Source organism: Scophthalmus maximus, chromosome 20 (assembly GCF_022379125.1).
Source record: "Scophthalmus maximus strain ysfricsl-2021 chromosome 20, ASM2237912v1, whole genome shotgun sequence".
NCBI classification, from domain to species: Eukaryota; Metazoa; Chordata; class Actinopteri; order Pleuronectiformes; family Scophthalmidae; genus Scophthalmus; species Scophthalmus maximus.
The window spans coordinates 10,547,794-10,565,753 of record NC_061534.1 but is presented as its reverse complement, the minus strand read 5'-3'; the positions used below and the strand labels follow the sequence as shown (position 1 = coordinate 10,565,753).

General features: G+C 39.2%; 1 protein-coding gene across 1 annotated transcript in view; it reads left to right on the top strand.

Moving 5' to 3' along the window:
- LOC118285019 (astrotactin-2-like) overlaps positions 1 to 17,960 on the top strand; it is a 220,383-nt gene that overhangs the window by 36,835 nt on the left and 165,588 nt on the right. The window contains exon 2 of the mRNA XM_035608297.2: positions 1,960 to 2,147. Coding sequence (XP_035464190.1) covers positions 1,960 to 2,147 — 188 coding nt within the window. The remainder of the gene's footprint in view (positions 1 to 1,959; positions 2,148 to 17,960) is intronic.

The following is a 17,960-nucleotide window of genomic DNA, read 5'->3' as shown; positions in this document are numbered from 1 at the left end:
TATCTGAAGTGCACATGCAGTAAAGCGTGTGAGCAGAATTCTATGGCAAATTTGACAGGAGCTTGATAAGCTCTGTTTAAAACAGTAACAGATGGCAGGCGGCACCTCGCAACGCTTTATCTTCTGTCAAGGTGAAAGTTCAAGCAGTGAGTTTTCAGCCAACAGATTAGACATAAAGAGTTGAATAGCCAGCAGTTAAGGCGTTTAATAATTTCACACCCTACAAAATTTTATCATAAGCTGCAGTCAGCAGAACTATGTATAACATTTCACAGGTCCATGGCAAGAGGGAGGATGTTTGAAGTGCACTTTCGGAGAGTATAGACCGATTTAAGATAATGTGTAAATGGGCTTAGTGCTGAAATAATCAATCAACTGTCAGGAAATTATTTGACAGCAGTTTTTGGTTATTGATTTATCACCATATCATAAAAATAAAAATAAAATGATCTCTTATTAACACCATTCAAAAGATTTATCACCTTGGTTTTAAGCCTGAAAATAATACGTAGATGTCACTGGACTTGGTGCTGGTCTTTTCTTCTTCATTTCTATTTTCTGATATCTTATAAAATAAATACTTAATTTACAAATACTTAATTTATAAAAAAGGACAAAGGAAAGGATAATGAAAATAGTTGTTAAATACAGCTCTACATTGACTCCATTAAAATAATGTTGCCTACGAGTTAATAGGGCATAATAATATATGGTATGTGTACCTTGTGCTCCCTCACTGCACCTGAAGGCCCGTGCCACTATTGAGCACAGCTCACATAACACACTCCTGCCGCCCATGTCCCCTGACCCAGAGTCAGCGGGTTAATAACCAGCTGCAACGAAAGCCATTTGTCATTTGCTACCTGGCGCTGATAGGAGATGTCAGCAGATGTCTATGCCCTTGTCACCCAGCCTCATGACAAATACAGTATCATGCCCCACAATCTTCGGCTCCCTGAGGCCTCTCGGTACTCCTATACTGAAAACCACTCCCACCTAATAGCATTAGATTCCTGTGCCATGATCCATATCAGGAAAAACTGGTGATCCCCTTGCTCTTTCTCATCTCCTTTTTCCCATTGCCCCATAGCTTGCAATTGAGTTTTTCTTTTCATTTTTCTTTCTTTCTTTCTTTCTTTTTTTTCAATTTGCACACTTCCCCCTCTCCTTTGGTTTTAAATGTTTCCAGCTTTCGTTTGATGTTGGATACCTAATGCCAGCACTGCCCTGGAGCTAATGGTTTTATATTGGTACAAAATGTAGAAGGATTTATGTAGATAAGAACGGGAGTTTGAAGCATTTCTGCAACAACCCTGGACATAAAAATTTAATTGAGCTTCATAAGCCAATTGTCATCCTATTTGTATTTGAGTTTTTGTGTGCATGAGTGTGTGTTTGTCCTGCCTGACAAGAGAAATATAAACAAATGGTTTTAGCAGGAATAAGCCTTTCCCATCTGTGCCTCATTTCGGTCATAATTGAAGCGCTGTATTGATTGGAATGTCTGAAACATTCGTGACGGTCTCCGCTCATTCATTCGGAATTTAGACTAATCTCTGACTAATACGATGGGTGAAAAGGTTGTCATCATAAAGATTTCATCAAAGCAGCTAAGCAATGCAGTGGCTTGACAGTAATTCTCACCAAGCCAACTTACACAACAGCACAAAATCATGACAGCCTGCAAAGTCAGTTCTGTTGTTCAGGAGTTCAAGTTTTTCTAGTTGCAGCACAGCGTCAATGTGCACTGAGAGAGAGCGCCACACTCGCAAATCTAATGCGTCACATAACGGTCACATTTGAACTGTGGCTGATTCTCCACACTATTTTGTCATTTTTCTTTTTAATATCATTTCTTATCACATCGTTTCTTTGAACAGAAATAATTTAAATGTTAGCTTTCCGTGCATTAAATGTCAAACCCACTAACTCATACCCTCCTTCTCTTCTTCTCCGCAGAGATGTCGGGTACAGGCGAAGACATTTCTCAGGTGCACTGGAAGCAGCAGTGGTTGGAAAATGGAACGCTGTTCTTCCACGTGTCTATGACTGAGTCTGAGCTTGTGGCCCAGACAACACAGCCCACGGCCCGGGAGCCTGCTCATGTCCTCCATGAACATATGCATCTGCTGCACATCTCGGTTATGGTAAGTGACAGACACAGATGCATGGCAAGACTGGTCGTGGATGTACATACGATCGGGTGAGAATGCGTGTGTGGCATGACAACTGTTTAGACACAGAGAGACACCTTTTTGACATACTTTGTGGTTCAGTTGGACGTTCCTCTCATCTATTTGGTCACCCGGTGTCATGTGAAACTGTTGGGTCACTGTTGTTGGACCGTATTTCCGGAGTGTCATCACTACACTGAATGGAACTTGGAAAGTGTCATAACTAGATAGTGTGGGTATTTTAATCAGGGAATGTATAGGGAAAGAAAACCTTCCCACTTTTGTCGTGATTGTCACAAGAATTGTGTTGACAATAGCCTGGTCAGCCTTCAGATCCACTGAGAAAAGGCTACTACTGGGGTTAGCACACACATGCTAACCACTCAGGCACACGCTAGTCACACAATATAGATCCCCAACCTATTTTCTTTGACATGTACCCATTACTCCCTCTGGCATTTTGTTCTCTGGATCGTACATCATTTGTTTTTGGATGAAGAATTATTGAAGAGGTAAAAAAAGCTTGTTAACTCGGATGCTAATTAAACAATAAGTTTACACAATTTATACAAAAGACATATTACCGTGAAATCCTGTCTAAATACTCTCTGCAAACCATTTTTTAATGGAAGGAAGTTAATTAATATTTGATGGTGCAACACAACCGTATCAGTGTTTCCCATTAATTCACTAAGACTTTGGCAGACCACCTTAGTTTAATTTGTTCCTGCAACAGCTTCACAATGATCTGGAAATTCAACCAAAAGTCAACACTAGCAAGCATTGACACAGCTCATGGTCAATGGTGCAAATTGGTGACAAAGTTGAACTGAAAGTGAAAAATTTGAGTTTGAACACATTTACTTTGCATTCGCAAGTGAATCTGATCACATTGATTCCATGACGATTAATTGCCTCTGGGTTTCCCCATTTTAAATACTGGTCACCTACTGTTTGAAGTTGCATCCCACCATCTGGTATGTATAAAGGATCTATTTACTATGACTACTTGGCTATTCATGCAGGCTGATAACCTGTCCGTCACAGTTCCAATGTGTCACTGCTCCTGTTAATCTTCTGATGTGCTGAGACACCTCAATGCGATCGCGCGCTTTAGATAAGCAATGACTTATCTCCATGCTGCATAATGAGTGTGGTGACAGTGTTTGTCCTCCCAGCTGGTAATGAGGATTTTTCACAGGAAGCATCGGCGTTGGTGATACTGATACAGTTGTACGAGACAATGACTTTCTGGGCAAGAAGTCTGGTGTGGACATGGAGGTTAAGCTCTTGTGAAAACATAACTATAGCTGCACAGCTTTAACTGTGTTGGTGATTGTATGCTGTTGGTGTATGGGTAATTGTCTAAATTTTCCAAATTTGCACTTACCACCGTAAGCAGGTGGAGCAGAAAACTTGCTAACCAGTGATCTGGTTCTGAATCCAATCTTAAACCCGGGGCTGTATTCTTGTATGTCCAATGTTTTCTGCCATACTGCAGCTTTATGATAGTGCTGTATAAGGATTTGCTATTGCTTTAAATTAACAAAAAAAAGGTGGTGGGCTGTTTCGCACCTGTTTCTGTTATTGACTTGTCCTATCCTCCCTCACCTCTCCTTGTACAACCCACCACCTTCTCTATTTCTGTCTGTCCTCTCTCCTCCGTGAACCAACTCCTCGCTATATCCACATCGAATCCTCTCACCTCACCTGCTCACAGCCCCACCTCCTCTCCTTTTCACCCTCAAGACACTTTTGGTGACACCTCCAAGTGGCGAGGTGTGCGGGAGGCTTGCATAACACTGTCAGTACTATGCAGTCGAGAACTTCCACAGACACCTCTCGATTCTCTGTGATGAACATTATGATTGTTGTGTGAAAGTGTGTCTCCCAGTGCAAAATTAGACAATATAGATATTAATGGTGATGGCTTCAGTTGAACTATTACAGTGTATCAACAACTATTCTAACAATAATTGTGATCTTTTTTACGGTAACACAACCTCTAGGAGCATCCTTGAGTTCCCCGCTAAACCCTGTTATTACTGTGTACACTTTAATAACACTATTGCATTAAACATCATCATAGACACTTTTGCAAGAGCTTTTGACAGTCAAGTAACTTGACACGCGACATCTCTAAAGCAGCATCAAATCTGCGTTGAAAGTAACATTACCTAAAAAAAAGTCACAATAGCAAAAGTTGAACTGAGGTTCATGTCTGTTTTCATGCCTTACTCACATGTCTTCAAATAAGTTATTTCACACCCACACCCATTTTTTCACCCACCTCACGACTCTAATTACACTGCCTTCTGTGACTGTGAGTATGATGGGAAAGATGTATAAATTGCTGGGATAAATTGCTGGGATAAGTGCTTTGTTGCAGGAGTGTTGAAATGTCTATAATCTTCTTTGTCACTGTGACTAGTTTGACAATCAATTCTTCCCTGGCAATGGTATCTTTATGGATGGGACTTTTTCGCAGCAGACATTTTGACTCGACTCTTAGAGCAGGGAAAAGCACGGGTGTAACTAATAACATTTACGTTGGCTCTCTTCTATTCAGGAGTGTCAGCGAATCATGACAGTGTTCATCCATCATTAAATGTGTTATTTATTATTTAGTGTGACATGTCAAAATGTCTTCTGCGGAAAAAGGGCCTCTTATTAAATCCCAGAAACTGTTGCCTACACTGTAAAAAAATAAATAAATAAAAAAATTTGACTGTGACCTTCACATTGATTTGTTAATAGCTTGTACATCATTCTGCCAGATGAAAAAAGAAATCCACAATTTTCCTTGATAACCTTAAATGTTTACTCATTTCTTTGTCCCCTAAATTGTCGGCACTCTTCAGTATCAAGGCCCTTTTGCGTCCACAACAGGTCTAAAATTCAGTGCCAATTTAGTGAATATTATGAAGTATAACGGAATAAAACTAGAGATTTCATTTCTCAACACCAGCTCGCTGTTAATCAAATACATTTTTGCCCTTGAGACTCGAGTGTTTGGAATCTTTCCATTTCAAGGCATTTACTTAGCTACAAACCTCTTATATCATTCTGCCTCTATCATTTAAAAGTTTTATATGAAAATGCAATGTGAAATACTCTGTAGATTGTAGACCCCGTTTTCTTTGTATGCATGCTAGTCGAGCACCAAATGAAAGGGGACCTGCTCATTGAAATATTGCTCTATGGCACGGTTGGTGGTCAAAAACCCCCACAAGCAACCCCTCACAAAAGACCACATCAGTCTGACAATGGAAGGCTCAACCTGTGGCCATTTGTGAACAAAAGCACTTTCCGTCAGATGCACATGCATTATTCTGCTTGAAGAGACATTATTGTACAAAATGCAAAGAATGAGAGAAAGTAGAAGTAAGGTAAGGGAGTCATAGCAGGACAGAGCTGGTTTGGCCTCATGGCCCCAAGGTTTCTTGCAGCTCTTCGCGTGAACATAATTATGTCCGATGCTGTCAGTTCTGGGCCAGACTGAAGTCTGAGCACTCTATTCTTCTGGCATTGATCCGCCACTTTCTCACTCACTCAGGCAATCTTTTTTTGTCCCTTCCCTTCAGCTTTTCAATGTCCTTGCCCTGTCCCTCTGTCTTATGACAGCCCCAGACAGAGACGGAGGTATCAGCTGTAAAGCATATGAAAATCACAATTGAATGTCGTAGAGATCAGATGCCTTGTTTTCCCCCCAATGAGTGACTCACTAATAACAGTTTGATTTGACAGGGTTGTTTTTCTCTGAAATAAATTATTATTCTAACAATTGAATATGTTTTGGACATATTTTTAATAAAATTCTGCAGTGCTTTGACAGTGTCAGGGGCTACTTCTAAATTGATGTTTTTCTGTTATTTTTGTGTTGTCCACACACATCTCGGTGTGTTCAGTGTTTTCATAAAGAAGCATGTCAAAGCTTACATCAAGGAAAAATAAATGAAAGAATGATTGTGTTTGCATTTGCAAGTAAAAAAACCCCATATATATATATATATATTTATATATTCAGTATATATATCTGCCTTGCCTTTTGGTTTTCACAAAGATATGTTTACCACCCAAAGGGTTTAGCATTTTTTTCACAAAAACAGCCAAGGGCACCTGACAGACTTAAAGCAGTGCCACAGTTTCTTTTTTCTGCCATATGTTAATCCGCAATATACAACAGTTTGTGCACGAAATGTATCGACACGATCACAGTAATCCAAAACATCACAGGGAGAAATGCTGAGTGCCGAGCACCTGCTGAGTGATGGTGCAGTGACAGTACTTTAAGTGCACACATTTAGTTTGAATTGCCTGAGGAAACTTTTTTTTCCTGTTCCTGAGCTTACATCTCAAAATCGTATAAAATCCTTACAACTCAAAACTTCCCTTTTTCACGATGATTTCAAGACAAATGTATCTTGCACCTAAAAAAAAAGAATTAACGATTAGATGCTCTAACTACTAAATTGGTACCATATTTACTTATGTACATAATAAAAGTGTGCGAGGAGTGTGTTTGATTGTGAGTTGTTTTGAAAGTCAGTCATGACACCTGAGAGCCAAGTCATATGTTGTGATTCACTCAAACTGTACTGCTATTTTTAAAATGATTCTTGACTTCAGAATACCATCATTAATTTCAGTGCACTGATACATTTAACATCTCAAAGAAAAATATATGCTAATCTGGACAATGTTTCCTCTGACGGTCTACATTCTTTGTTGCTCGGTTGCATTACAGTGTGTTCATGTGTCCCAAGATAAATGAAAAAAACCCATTACATTATTTGCAACCTGATGAATGCCTGTGCGGAGATGCCTTTGAAATGACGTAAATGTTGCCCAGGAAAAAAATACCATACACACCACCCCTCCAAGAAATCATTAACAATATCAAATGAGAATTTTTTTGTCTTGGCCAGTTCACTCCTACTCATGTAGTCCAGCACAGAGTCTGGGTTGTCAAGAGTTGAAGGCACTGCCTTCATCTGATCACATTACTCTTTAATGCTGTAGTCCGTCTTGGAGTCATGCCTATGTGATCTAATACAAAGCACCCAAGCTATACTGTATTAACTTTTTCCTCCATTTCGGAATTGCAGCACGCGCCGCTCCCTTGCCGTGCCTGGAGGCCTTCATCTGAAAACCTTTGATTTGCATTGTGTCATCAAGGCACTTTAGAGACTATTGCAAGGATTTTATTTGTTGCGCTGAGCTTTCTTGTCAAACTGCTTTTAGTCTTTGCTCTTTTTGATTTGTACCTTTTGAGGGATGTTCTAGCAGTAGCCAAGCCGTGACTGTAAATCATTGAAAGTGCAGTGATCTGTGTATCAGTTTCAAGTAAGTAATTTATTGCCTCTCCCTGCTGTCTGTCACTGTTTCACTACAGTGTCTGTGATGAGGAGTAGAATCTAGAAGGTGTCCCACAAGTTTTTCTCCATCATACCCTTTGCGAAAAATGTGAACATTGAAGGGAGGGTTGGGAAATATTAAATCTGTACACACGCACACACACACACGCACATACACCAAGAGTAATAAATCTGTTAACGCCATCGGAGGGGAAAATGATTGAAAGAATTTAAACCATTTGAGAAATAACTTTCACAGCGTTGTAGAAAGGAGGAAAGATAATGTGATTCATGGAATTATTAACATCTAATACCCGACAGTTTGCCTCGAGAAAGGAGTCACACCGATGGTTTGATCAGTCTTCTGAGATATTCTGAAGCAGCCTTTAAACAAAGCCTCACAGGAAAGGCAGATCACGGAGAGAAATGCCATTTTCTCCTCCCAATGCAACCTCGACACCAGAAACCAACCATGATGCAGTATGCATGATGCAATGTAGAATGGATTTTTAGGCAAAGAAAAAAAAAAAATAGACATCGTAGGTGACATATAATTGCGTATCTTCCTCATCAGTACAGGGGATGATGTGTAGTGGGACTTTGTATATGAAGTTCAGAGGAAATGGCTATCACTTATATTTTGTGTAGCACCGAGGAGGATTTTTCAAAGAAGTTGGCATGTTTGAGTTCACTGGGAGGACAGGTAGTATTTTACCGAAATGAGATGCAGTAAAGGCTGGCAGTTCAGAGCCCTTCATATGCCATGTAACAGAGCATAATCATCTATTCGGCACGATCTGGGCGTCCGCAGCACAATGCAAAATGGAAATTAGACATGTTTCATTAACTATCTGGACATAATAGTAAAATGCATCAGTTAGACAACCACCAAAACAAAATGAAAGACTAAAAAGTGAAATGAACAGAAAACTTTTCATTTTTAAAGTCACTTTGCCTCATTTCCTGTAATTGAGTATATGACTAAGGTCATTTAATATTCCAGAGCTCACACAATGGGAAGGGCGGGCTACTATTCTTATCTCTGTCCTGATAGATATGCATGAAGATATAGTGCACCCTACACGGTTGAAATGACTCCCTTATAATTAAGCAGTCACCGGTGATATATGACCGTCAGTGTGGTGGGTCATCGAGGCATTTGAGGCAATTGTGGCTTGTGTGGAATCAGAGGCGGGAGGGGGGGGTATACAGAAATTAATTTTGAACATGCCCTGGCACAGGCAGGCAAAAATGCTACTGGGGGTGAGGACACTCAATTATTTCATCAAAGTCCATGCGAGTAACATTTTAATTGCTGCCAGCTTTAATTGTTTGAGTCACCTTTTGGTTTCTACAATTTTACATATGCGTGTTGTTGCACCATGAATACTAAATCAGGGCTAATTATAATTACTGGTAGGTAGCAGCTTAAGAGGCTGACATGAAGCTTCTAGAGTAGAAAAAAAAGGGAATTCGCTGAAGGAGCTCATTATTCTCCTGTGCCATTAATATAGCTACTTTACATCACCGCTGCTCAGTGTGTATCACTTAAATTACTCAAACATCCCATAGAAAGGTTTAAGTGGTATATCACGGTGTCTCAGGTGCAGTGTGCAAATTCTTCTCATTTTCAGCATATATCCTACCACCTATAAGTAATAGTAGTAGTTGATAACAAAGATTCATTATATGCCCTTTTCTTCCTGGTTGTAAAGACATCAGAGCATAACTAATCAATGCATGCGTTATCAAATCTATTAATAATGCACCTTGCATGCATTTTCTGCTGTGTCCTACCCCCAACTCTACTGTTGTCAGCCTCAGCCTTGAATGCCACTTTGTAGTGACACTTTTGATGTTGAGGTGCAGTTTGTGTAAATATTTTTATCTATCATGTTATTACAAAATTATAATGCTGAGGTATATTCTGTTATTCCATGGCCACCAAAACGGTATAACTGTACACCCGTGTAAGAGCTGCTTGTTTGAAAAGCAACAGTAATGCGGTGGTATAGTTAAAATGTTTATTTATTTATTATTTTATTTTGGTTAATGCACATTGTAGTTTTGGTCACTTCCTCTATGATTGTCCGTCACTAATCATCCCAACAAGCTGTGATGACCCTGGCTCCTAGAAATAGTGTTCAACTAAACAGCTTTCAGTTACATTGTGTTGGCAACTGGATGAAAAAAACCTTCCCCAATGAAACCCTACAGTTATTTGTTTGGTTTAGGCAACAAAGGCACTTTGGTGAAGGGCAATGAGAGATTGTAATTTTGGTTAAATGTGAATAGGCATGCTGTGCCAGAAGTAGTTTGTTTTTTCTATATTAAACCAGAGCACAATTTTTCTCTAACCCTGACCATGGCTAGTGCCAAAACATGGCCATAAAAAAAATGCTCTAGTTGCAGATTAACGGTGTAGAAAATCAATTTGTAGGAGGCAGGTTGTGTATAAAAAGAACAGTGCCATTGCCCTCTAGCTGTAGTGTGGATTGGCTTTGAAACCGAAACAATGGAACTGCAGAATTAGATGTTAATTCTCAGTGGGTTCAAGAGAATCATTGATTGTCGACATGGAAGGGGAATTCATCAGAAACACTTAAGTGGGCAGTCTGGGCACTGAGAAAAGACAATATTATCTGAAAGTAAATGTAAGTGATCTGAGGTTATATTTGGATTGGATTCAAAAAGATTTATGTGGTGTGTTTGAGTCATTTGAAGTGGAAAGTTTTCTTTGTTGTTATTTGTCCCGTCACCCTTAGAATTGTAATGACCACTGGCAAGTGCAATGTACGGCTTAGAGCACTCTGGAAAGAAAAAAATATATTATTGAAAACTTTACTTTTTGATTTAATTTTCTCTTTCAGCATATTGTATGCGCACTGCATTAATTGGAAATTTAACCTCCGTAGTCTTTTCTAAGCTTCAGCATGATCAAATTACTAGTAATCACTTAATCTGTGTAATGTTCACTTTGCATTTACCCTTTTAATGCATCTTTAACAGTCTAACTTTTTTAGTCTGTGAGCTTGTGTTAAAGTTCCCTCCCTTCGAGCCGATTCCTCGTGCATTATTTTGCAGGATACTTCAAAGGTAATATAAATAATAATATGATCTAAAAATAGTTTTGCTGCACTGGTGCAACTCTTTGATTCCCTGGTAAGAATGACATCCAGCTTTCTGCTCGTATCTGCTCTGGACAAACATTAAATGTCCCATCAAAGAAGATTAATTCATTGGGTTAAGTCTAGGACGGCACATATTCAGATATGAAGATCTGGTATAGTTTTTAATCTTCTTTAAATAGATGAAATAAATAAAGTGACACTGTATTTTGTTAATTTTGATTCAGTATTTACTGCAGAAATAAGTATTACAGTAACAGTCCATAAGACAAAATGGGGATTACATATTTATACGATTTGATTATATAAAAATACAATTTTATTTCTATTTTCAAACAGATTCGGAAGAAGCACATCAAAATACATTGAAAAATAAATAAATTTATAAGTTACATTAGAAGTACACATATTGAACTATTTAATTCAATTGAGACGGTCTGCAAATTGTAAATTATATTTTGTTTATATTCTTGCTCCTGTTGATGATTTTAATAATATTTTTTGTACAATGTATAATTGGTATAGCTGGGACATTTCACTGCAGGATTTGAACTCTTGTTCCCTGGGGAAATAAACCTGTTATGAATCAGCTGATCTAGACTTGAAGTGACGATGTGTCGAATGACACTTAGCATTTGACGCCTCCAGCGCACTTCAGTCATTCTAGGGCAAGTCTACGGGTGAACAATGGATTTCTGCTCCTGAATTCACTTGTGAGCTGCTTCACTTTATTCTCCACCTGAAGAGAACATTTGCGCCTGAAGAAATATCATCTTTATAAAATTGTGAGTGCCGGTCATACAAGTCTGGATTCCACAGCTTTCTGCGTTGCTCCTTGTCCACTGTGGCAGCTACAACCCTATAGAGACAGACATGCCTTCAGATGACAGGATGTCAAGTTGTAGTCGCGAAGATATGCCAAATCAAGAAAGCATGCCTAGAAATGCTGTTTTCCTGTGACACTGACGGTGTTGGCACATGAAAACAGGAGTGTTCTGTTTCAGACCCTGACGCATCTATCTCCGTCAGTAAAAACAACTGGGGCCATCAGTTTCTACATATCTCAGATGACACCTATGTCTTTTGACTTTGTGTTTCACACCGTAACGTGCACAGTACATGTCTATAAAGTTTCAGAGCAGACTGACCGTCAACCATAGTGACTGTGGCCATAATACTTTAAGGATTCAAAGCTCAATTTGCAGAGCCGTTTTGAATCAAATGCAGTGGCTCGAAAAACGGTGAGTTAGTCAAATATATATCCATTTCAATAGACTTTTCTAAACTCAAATTCAGTTCTGTTCATTCTGCTTTCGTGAGCACAACGTGAGGGACATTTTTTTTTCCTGAATGATGACTAAGTGAGATCATCTCCTTCACAACTGCCAACAGTAGACTAACACACTTCACGTAGCTAACGACAAGCAATGTGGCACTTCGCCTTGCTTATCAAATCAGACAAAGACCCAGTCTTACCCCCCCCCCCCCCCCCCACACACACACACACACACACACACACACACACACACACACACACACACACACACACACACACACATACTCACTGGAAGTCTTGCAAATAACGTATGAGTTGCAAGAATTTGGCCGGGCAGATCGAACATATTGGCATTTAACCAATATGGCATTGGAGCCTGGCAGACATGTAGCTGTCAGGATGGTCTCCGGCTATTTTGCAGTTGCGCTCTGCCAAGACACGTTCACAGAGCGGTTCCCAAGTTCACACTTAACCAAAGAGATGTTTTACTCTGTGACAGTCCAACAATATCCAGGGCCTTCAGCTTTCGCCGTCTCCCCCACTACCCTGGTGAATGCTGCCATAGGGAGCGGCTGCTGAGCTCCCTCCATTGATGAACATCTCGCCTTCCGTCCAGACGGCTTATTTATTATTTTTAGATGTTCCCCAAAGCTCTCTGTATCTTTTCTGAGAACGGAGGTCTTCTGAAAGTCGTCCTCCACACTATTTATGAACCAATTCAATGAAATGTCTCTGCTGCAGCTACTGCAGCTATACTCTTTCTTCCAGCAGAAATGTTTTTGCTCAGTTTGGAGTTGGTTGCATGAGAAAAAAAATATCAAGCTTCAAAGAAGTGCAGTTATCAATAAAATATGAATATATGAAATTATGAATGTATTTATTCGGTCAAAGGTAATGTTCCCACTCCCAATTTAAAACAGAGAATTAATACATATCTCTGGTGATCCGTGACCACCACACACTTGGCCAACTTGACTTTGTTGTCTCTCTCACATGAACTAGCAAATGCATTGCGTTTCCAATGAATGTTACATGTGACATGTAGATTTGTTTTCTTTTTCTTTATGTTTACGCCACTTTTGAATTATTGACACTTCTTGACAGACACTAATGTCCAATAACAAAGCACCACATGTGTACCGAAAAACAGAGGATATTTCTCCTATTGACACCCCTCCATGATTTTCTAATTCAGTAGTATATACTGTATCTTCTAGTATCGCTATTCATGTGTAAGACGGAACCTTGTAGCTCGCCAAATCGCCAGGAAGGCAACTGACTTCAACCTACTATTTTGTGCTCACGTGAAAATAGCAGTTCGTTTTCTCCTTGTTGTGCAAAATGCGGTCGCACCGGGGTGACCCACTCATCCACTGGGACATTCTAAATGTGTCTATGTTGCAAGAGTGGGCCTCGTTGTCCCTATATGTCCTCTCACCGGCAACTGTTTTACCTTATATGTCCGTATAATGGCTAACATTGGGGCAATGTCAACACATAGCCTTCAGCTAAAACAAAGAGAATGCGATTTTGCTCTGTCTCGTGGTACTCCTGTGAAAGGTGTGTCATTGTACAGTTACGAAAACAATGTTCGTTTCATACAGCGGTACTTTGTTTGCAGAAGGACAAGCATCCGGACAAAAATCATGCCTGACAGGTGAAAAGATGCTGACTGCTTCTGTACAGCAGAGAAGACGCATCATGCAATCATCTCCACTCTGCCTCTTGTCCATCAAATCAATGACCTGTCTTACCGCCTTGCTAATCATTCTTGACCAGCGCTACCAGTGCCTTGACGCATTGTTGAGGATTGATACCGTTGATGTGATTAAGAAACGAGGAGCACAGTGTTCCATAATCTTTCTCCTTAAACCTCCGTGTGTGCTACACAGTTCAGTCATCAGATCCTTGTGTAACCAGAGTTCATCCTTTGGATTTATCAGCTTAAATATGATGTGATCTCTTGCGAATTTTGGAAAATGAGTCGGAAACAAATTATGCTTCCCTGGGAAATACTCTATGATGAGGGCTGATGTAATTATTAATTTTAATTATAGTAACCTTTTTTTAAGTAACAAAGACGATGTATCTTCAATCCTTGATCTGGCCAAAGCTATTACTGTAAATGTCTGTGAACTCCACGTTCAAGCACACTACACTGAAGGAAGTGATAAAGAACGTTTACAAACTTCCTGCAAATGATAGATTTACACATGATAATGTGTAATAACTGCCTTGTAGGAAGCATTTAACATATATGAACCAATTTTCTATATATAACTTTGGTTGTATGTGTTTTTACAGTGGTTCATGCAGGAATTTCCCCCTCACTTTGAACAGAGATACGAGGCCAGTGGTACACTTGCGGCAAGTGGAGAACAAAAAAATCTAACTTCCTTTAATTAGTCCATTTGGAGGACATGTACCTCATTACAGACAACTATTTTCACTGTTCTCTTGTACATAGAGTGAGGTCATATGTGTGTAAGTGTTGTTTTTATTTTTATTTTTTTTTATGTGTTCTGCTCAGCCCGGGCTCTGTAGCTCACTTGCATCCGTAGGGGAGGGAATGGTACTAGCAGCACGTTTTCTGAAGCTTCCTGGCACAGTTCCCACATGCTCCCATTCACAGCGGGTCTGCTCCCATGAAGTTTAGTGGGATACTGAACACATGGTCAGGTGCTGCTTCAAGGGCTGTGACACTGTCACAAAGGCTTTGGTCCGGACGTTTAGCTCTGACGTGAGAGTAGCAGTGAATGGATTATTTCAAGATTGTATAGAATGCAATCTTAACAAATTTGGCAATGTTACTTGTTTTCCACCAAGGCAGTTCAACGGGCCCGTTTGGAGCCAGTCCCCAATCTCGATCCAGTTTTTCTGCTTGACAGCCAAAGAACTGGCTAACGGCCAGAAGTTTCTGGTTCCAGAATGCCACCAACTCTCTACGGGTCTAGAAGAGAGAAAAAAAAAAGATTACATTCATAGTGATGTAATGAAGTGGCTCTATGGTGGACCTAACCAGTGGAAAATAAAACTGGTTCTTACAAGCTTTACAGGTTCAACCAACTCTACTAGGTATGCCTACACCTTGGTCGAAACCTTATCCTATGGATAATGTGCCACTTGTGAGGACATTCATACGCATTTTGTCATCTAACGCCATTTTTTGTTAGGGTTGGGATGAGGTGTTAGTCAATATAGAGAAATGACATGCTGTTAAATGCTACACAAAGAACAAAATACAATGTGCAGTGATAACACGTGGAAGGATTTAACATAATTAGCGTGTTATTCCTTCACCATTTGGTCAGACCATGGCTGAATTTAGACACGCTACAAAATCCTCTGCGCACACATATAAGTACATATTTTCCCATTTACAGTAAGCCATTATTCAATTTCTTTGTCAAAATGTCAGTGGTAGTTCACAATCCTTTCAGTTCTTTGCATATAATTAGGCAATAACCCAGTGCACATTGATTTATGGCCATCTGCATTTTAGATGCGCAGTCTGTCATGGAAGTGGTTTGTTGCTCAGAATGCACAAACACATTCATTTATTTGTAGCAGGCTTCACATTTCTCTCAAGGGAGGCTGTTCAGACATCGTGGGTTCTATGCATGTGGGCCAGTACCACCAATAATAGAGGACTGTATAAAAGTAGGCAGCTGCTGTATCTTTAATACCAAGACCACCTGCATGGTTGTTACAGCTGACATGTCTTTCTCTTTTTCCTTCTTCTGTCTTTTCAAAACTGCGTGTGTGTTTGAGGTTTTACATTTAACACTTGCACTACCTGTACAAGAATGGACATTACTGAATCCCACTAACCTGTACTAGGTAAGTTTTCATTCAGAAATACAGATTAACCAGTAGCTACAAAACAAATATAATTTATTTATCCTTTGAAACATCTAGGTATAATATGATGCCTTGTCAGACAAGTGAGTCTTGTGTTGTCTGGAGTAAGCTTACAATGAATTATAAATCTAAATGACTTCAATAGTATCCACATATCTATTGCAAATATTAAGTATCTGATGGAGATGTGAAATGAATAGGGGTTGTAATCGTTGTCCAGTGCTGGTGACTGCTTCATTTAGAGAAGCATTCTGCGTATATGGATGGATAGTTGTTTTTGGTTGTTGTGTTTTATTTACATTAATCATGCAGTGCAGTAGTTTTATATGATAGTACAGATGTAACTATTGGACTATCAAATGTTTTCAACTAACATCCAGTAAAACAAGGGCAGTCACTAAATGACCTCGGAGTTTCTCTGGTTGTGGTATCAAGCGTCGTGTAAAGTATTTTGTGTGGTCGTGCACATTAATGTGTCTGTGCTACACAACTCAAGCCTCTTTTTATTTCTGCAAGATTATTCTTCATTATGCACCTTTTGGAATTTGATCCATCCACCCATCCATCTTCTCAAACCGCTTATTGTGTGCATGGTCACAGAGCGCTGGAGTCTGTCCCAGCAACCACTGGGCGAAAAAGCAGGGTACACCAGTCACCGGTCTCTCACAGAGCCGACACAGATGGACAAACATATTCTCACACACATTCACACACACACCTATGGGCTCTGAGTTTCCAAATCGTTAATTTACATGTGTTTGGACACGGGATAATGGAAAGGCCACCAAGTGGCCTTAGCTGATCAAGAGTTTTGATCCCAGGACCTCTCTTGTTTGAATTGTATCTAGATTCAATTTTGCTCTTACCCTCCTTGGACCTTTTATATATGAGCCAAAATATAGGTATATGTGGCTGTATGGGGGGATTTTTGAGTTGTGTGTGCAAAGATGGAACTTGCCTTATTACTGCCTTTTTGAAAAATAACAGTGTACCTCTACAACTGTTAAGAGAACTGTGATATTGCCCTCCATCTGAAGAACATTCTCAGACAAATACGTGTGCCGATATATGTGCACCACCTACACAGTCCGACCCTCTATCACACAAACACACACACACACAACACCTGCAGGCTTTAAAATACAAACCGTCTTAAAGGAGCACTTGTTTGGCAGCGCAAGGGTCTTGACCGAAGCAAATGAGTTCTCCTTAGACCTCCAGTCGAAGTACAAGTGAAAGAGGGATGATACTAATTATAGTTTACCTTTTGGAGAGACAAAACTCTGGTATGAGTGGCTGCATCCTCCCATCTTTGTTTGTCCCCCTTTTCTCCTCTGCCCATTCACTCACCTCCTCTCTGTCTGTTCTGTTGCCTGGGTAACAGTTACCGATAGAGACCAGGAGTTCGGGGAACAAAAGAGCAGTCTGGTGCTTTGATAACATTTCATGCATGCACTCTTGGCTGATCGTGTGTGTGCATGCATGTATGTGTAGGGACAGAGTGTATAATTGGTTTTGTGGAGAGTGCATGCAGATTGTTTGTCACAATATTTTAACTACGATGTCTCCATTTTTTAAATATATATATATATACACACACACACACATATTTTACAATTTTTAAATATATGTGTGTGTGTATGTGTGTTTGCCCACTAAAGTTTAATTAATCATCTTGGTGTTCAGGGAAAATTAAAACTGCTGATTTGAGCACCATTAAACAGAACAATTAGTAATATGGTCTCTTTAGAAATATGTGAAAGCGACATGTGCAAACTTAAAAAAAACCCATCCCATCTGCACACTGCAACAAAAGATAAGATAAAAGATAAGACAACTTGAAAATATGATATTACATTTAAAAACGGACCCAATTAGACTGATATTAACCTGAAATCGACCTAACATGATTTGTGTATTTTATGTATGTATGTATATATGTATGTGCGTGTATATATATCTATATATATCTATATCTATATATATATATATATATATATATATATATATATATATATATCTCTATATATATCTATATATCTATATATATATATATCTATATATATCTATATATATCTATAAATCTATATATATATATATATATATCTATATATATATATATATATATATATATATATATATATATATAGATATATATAGATAT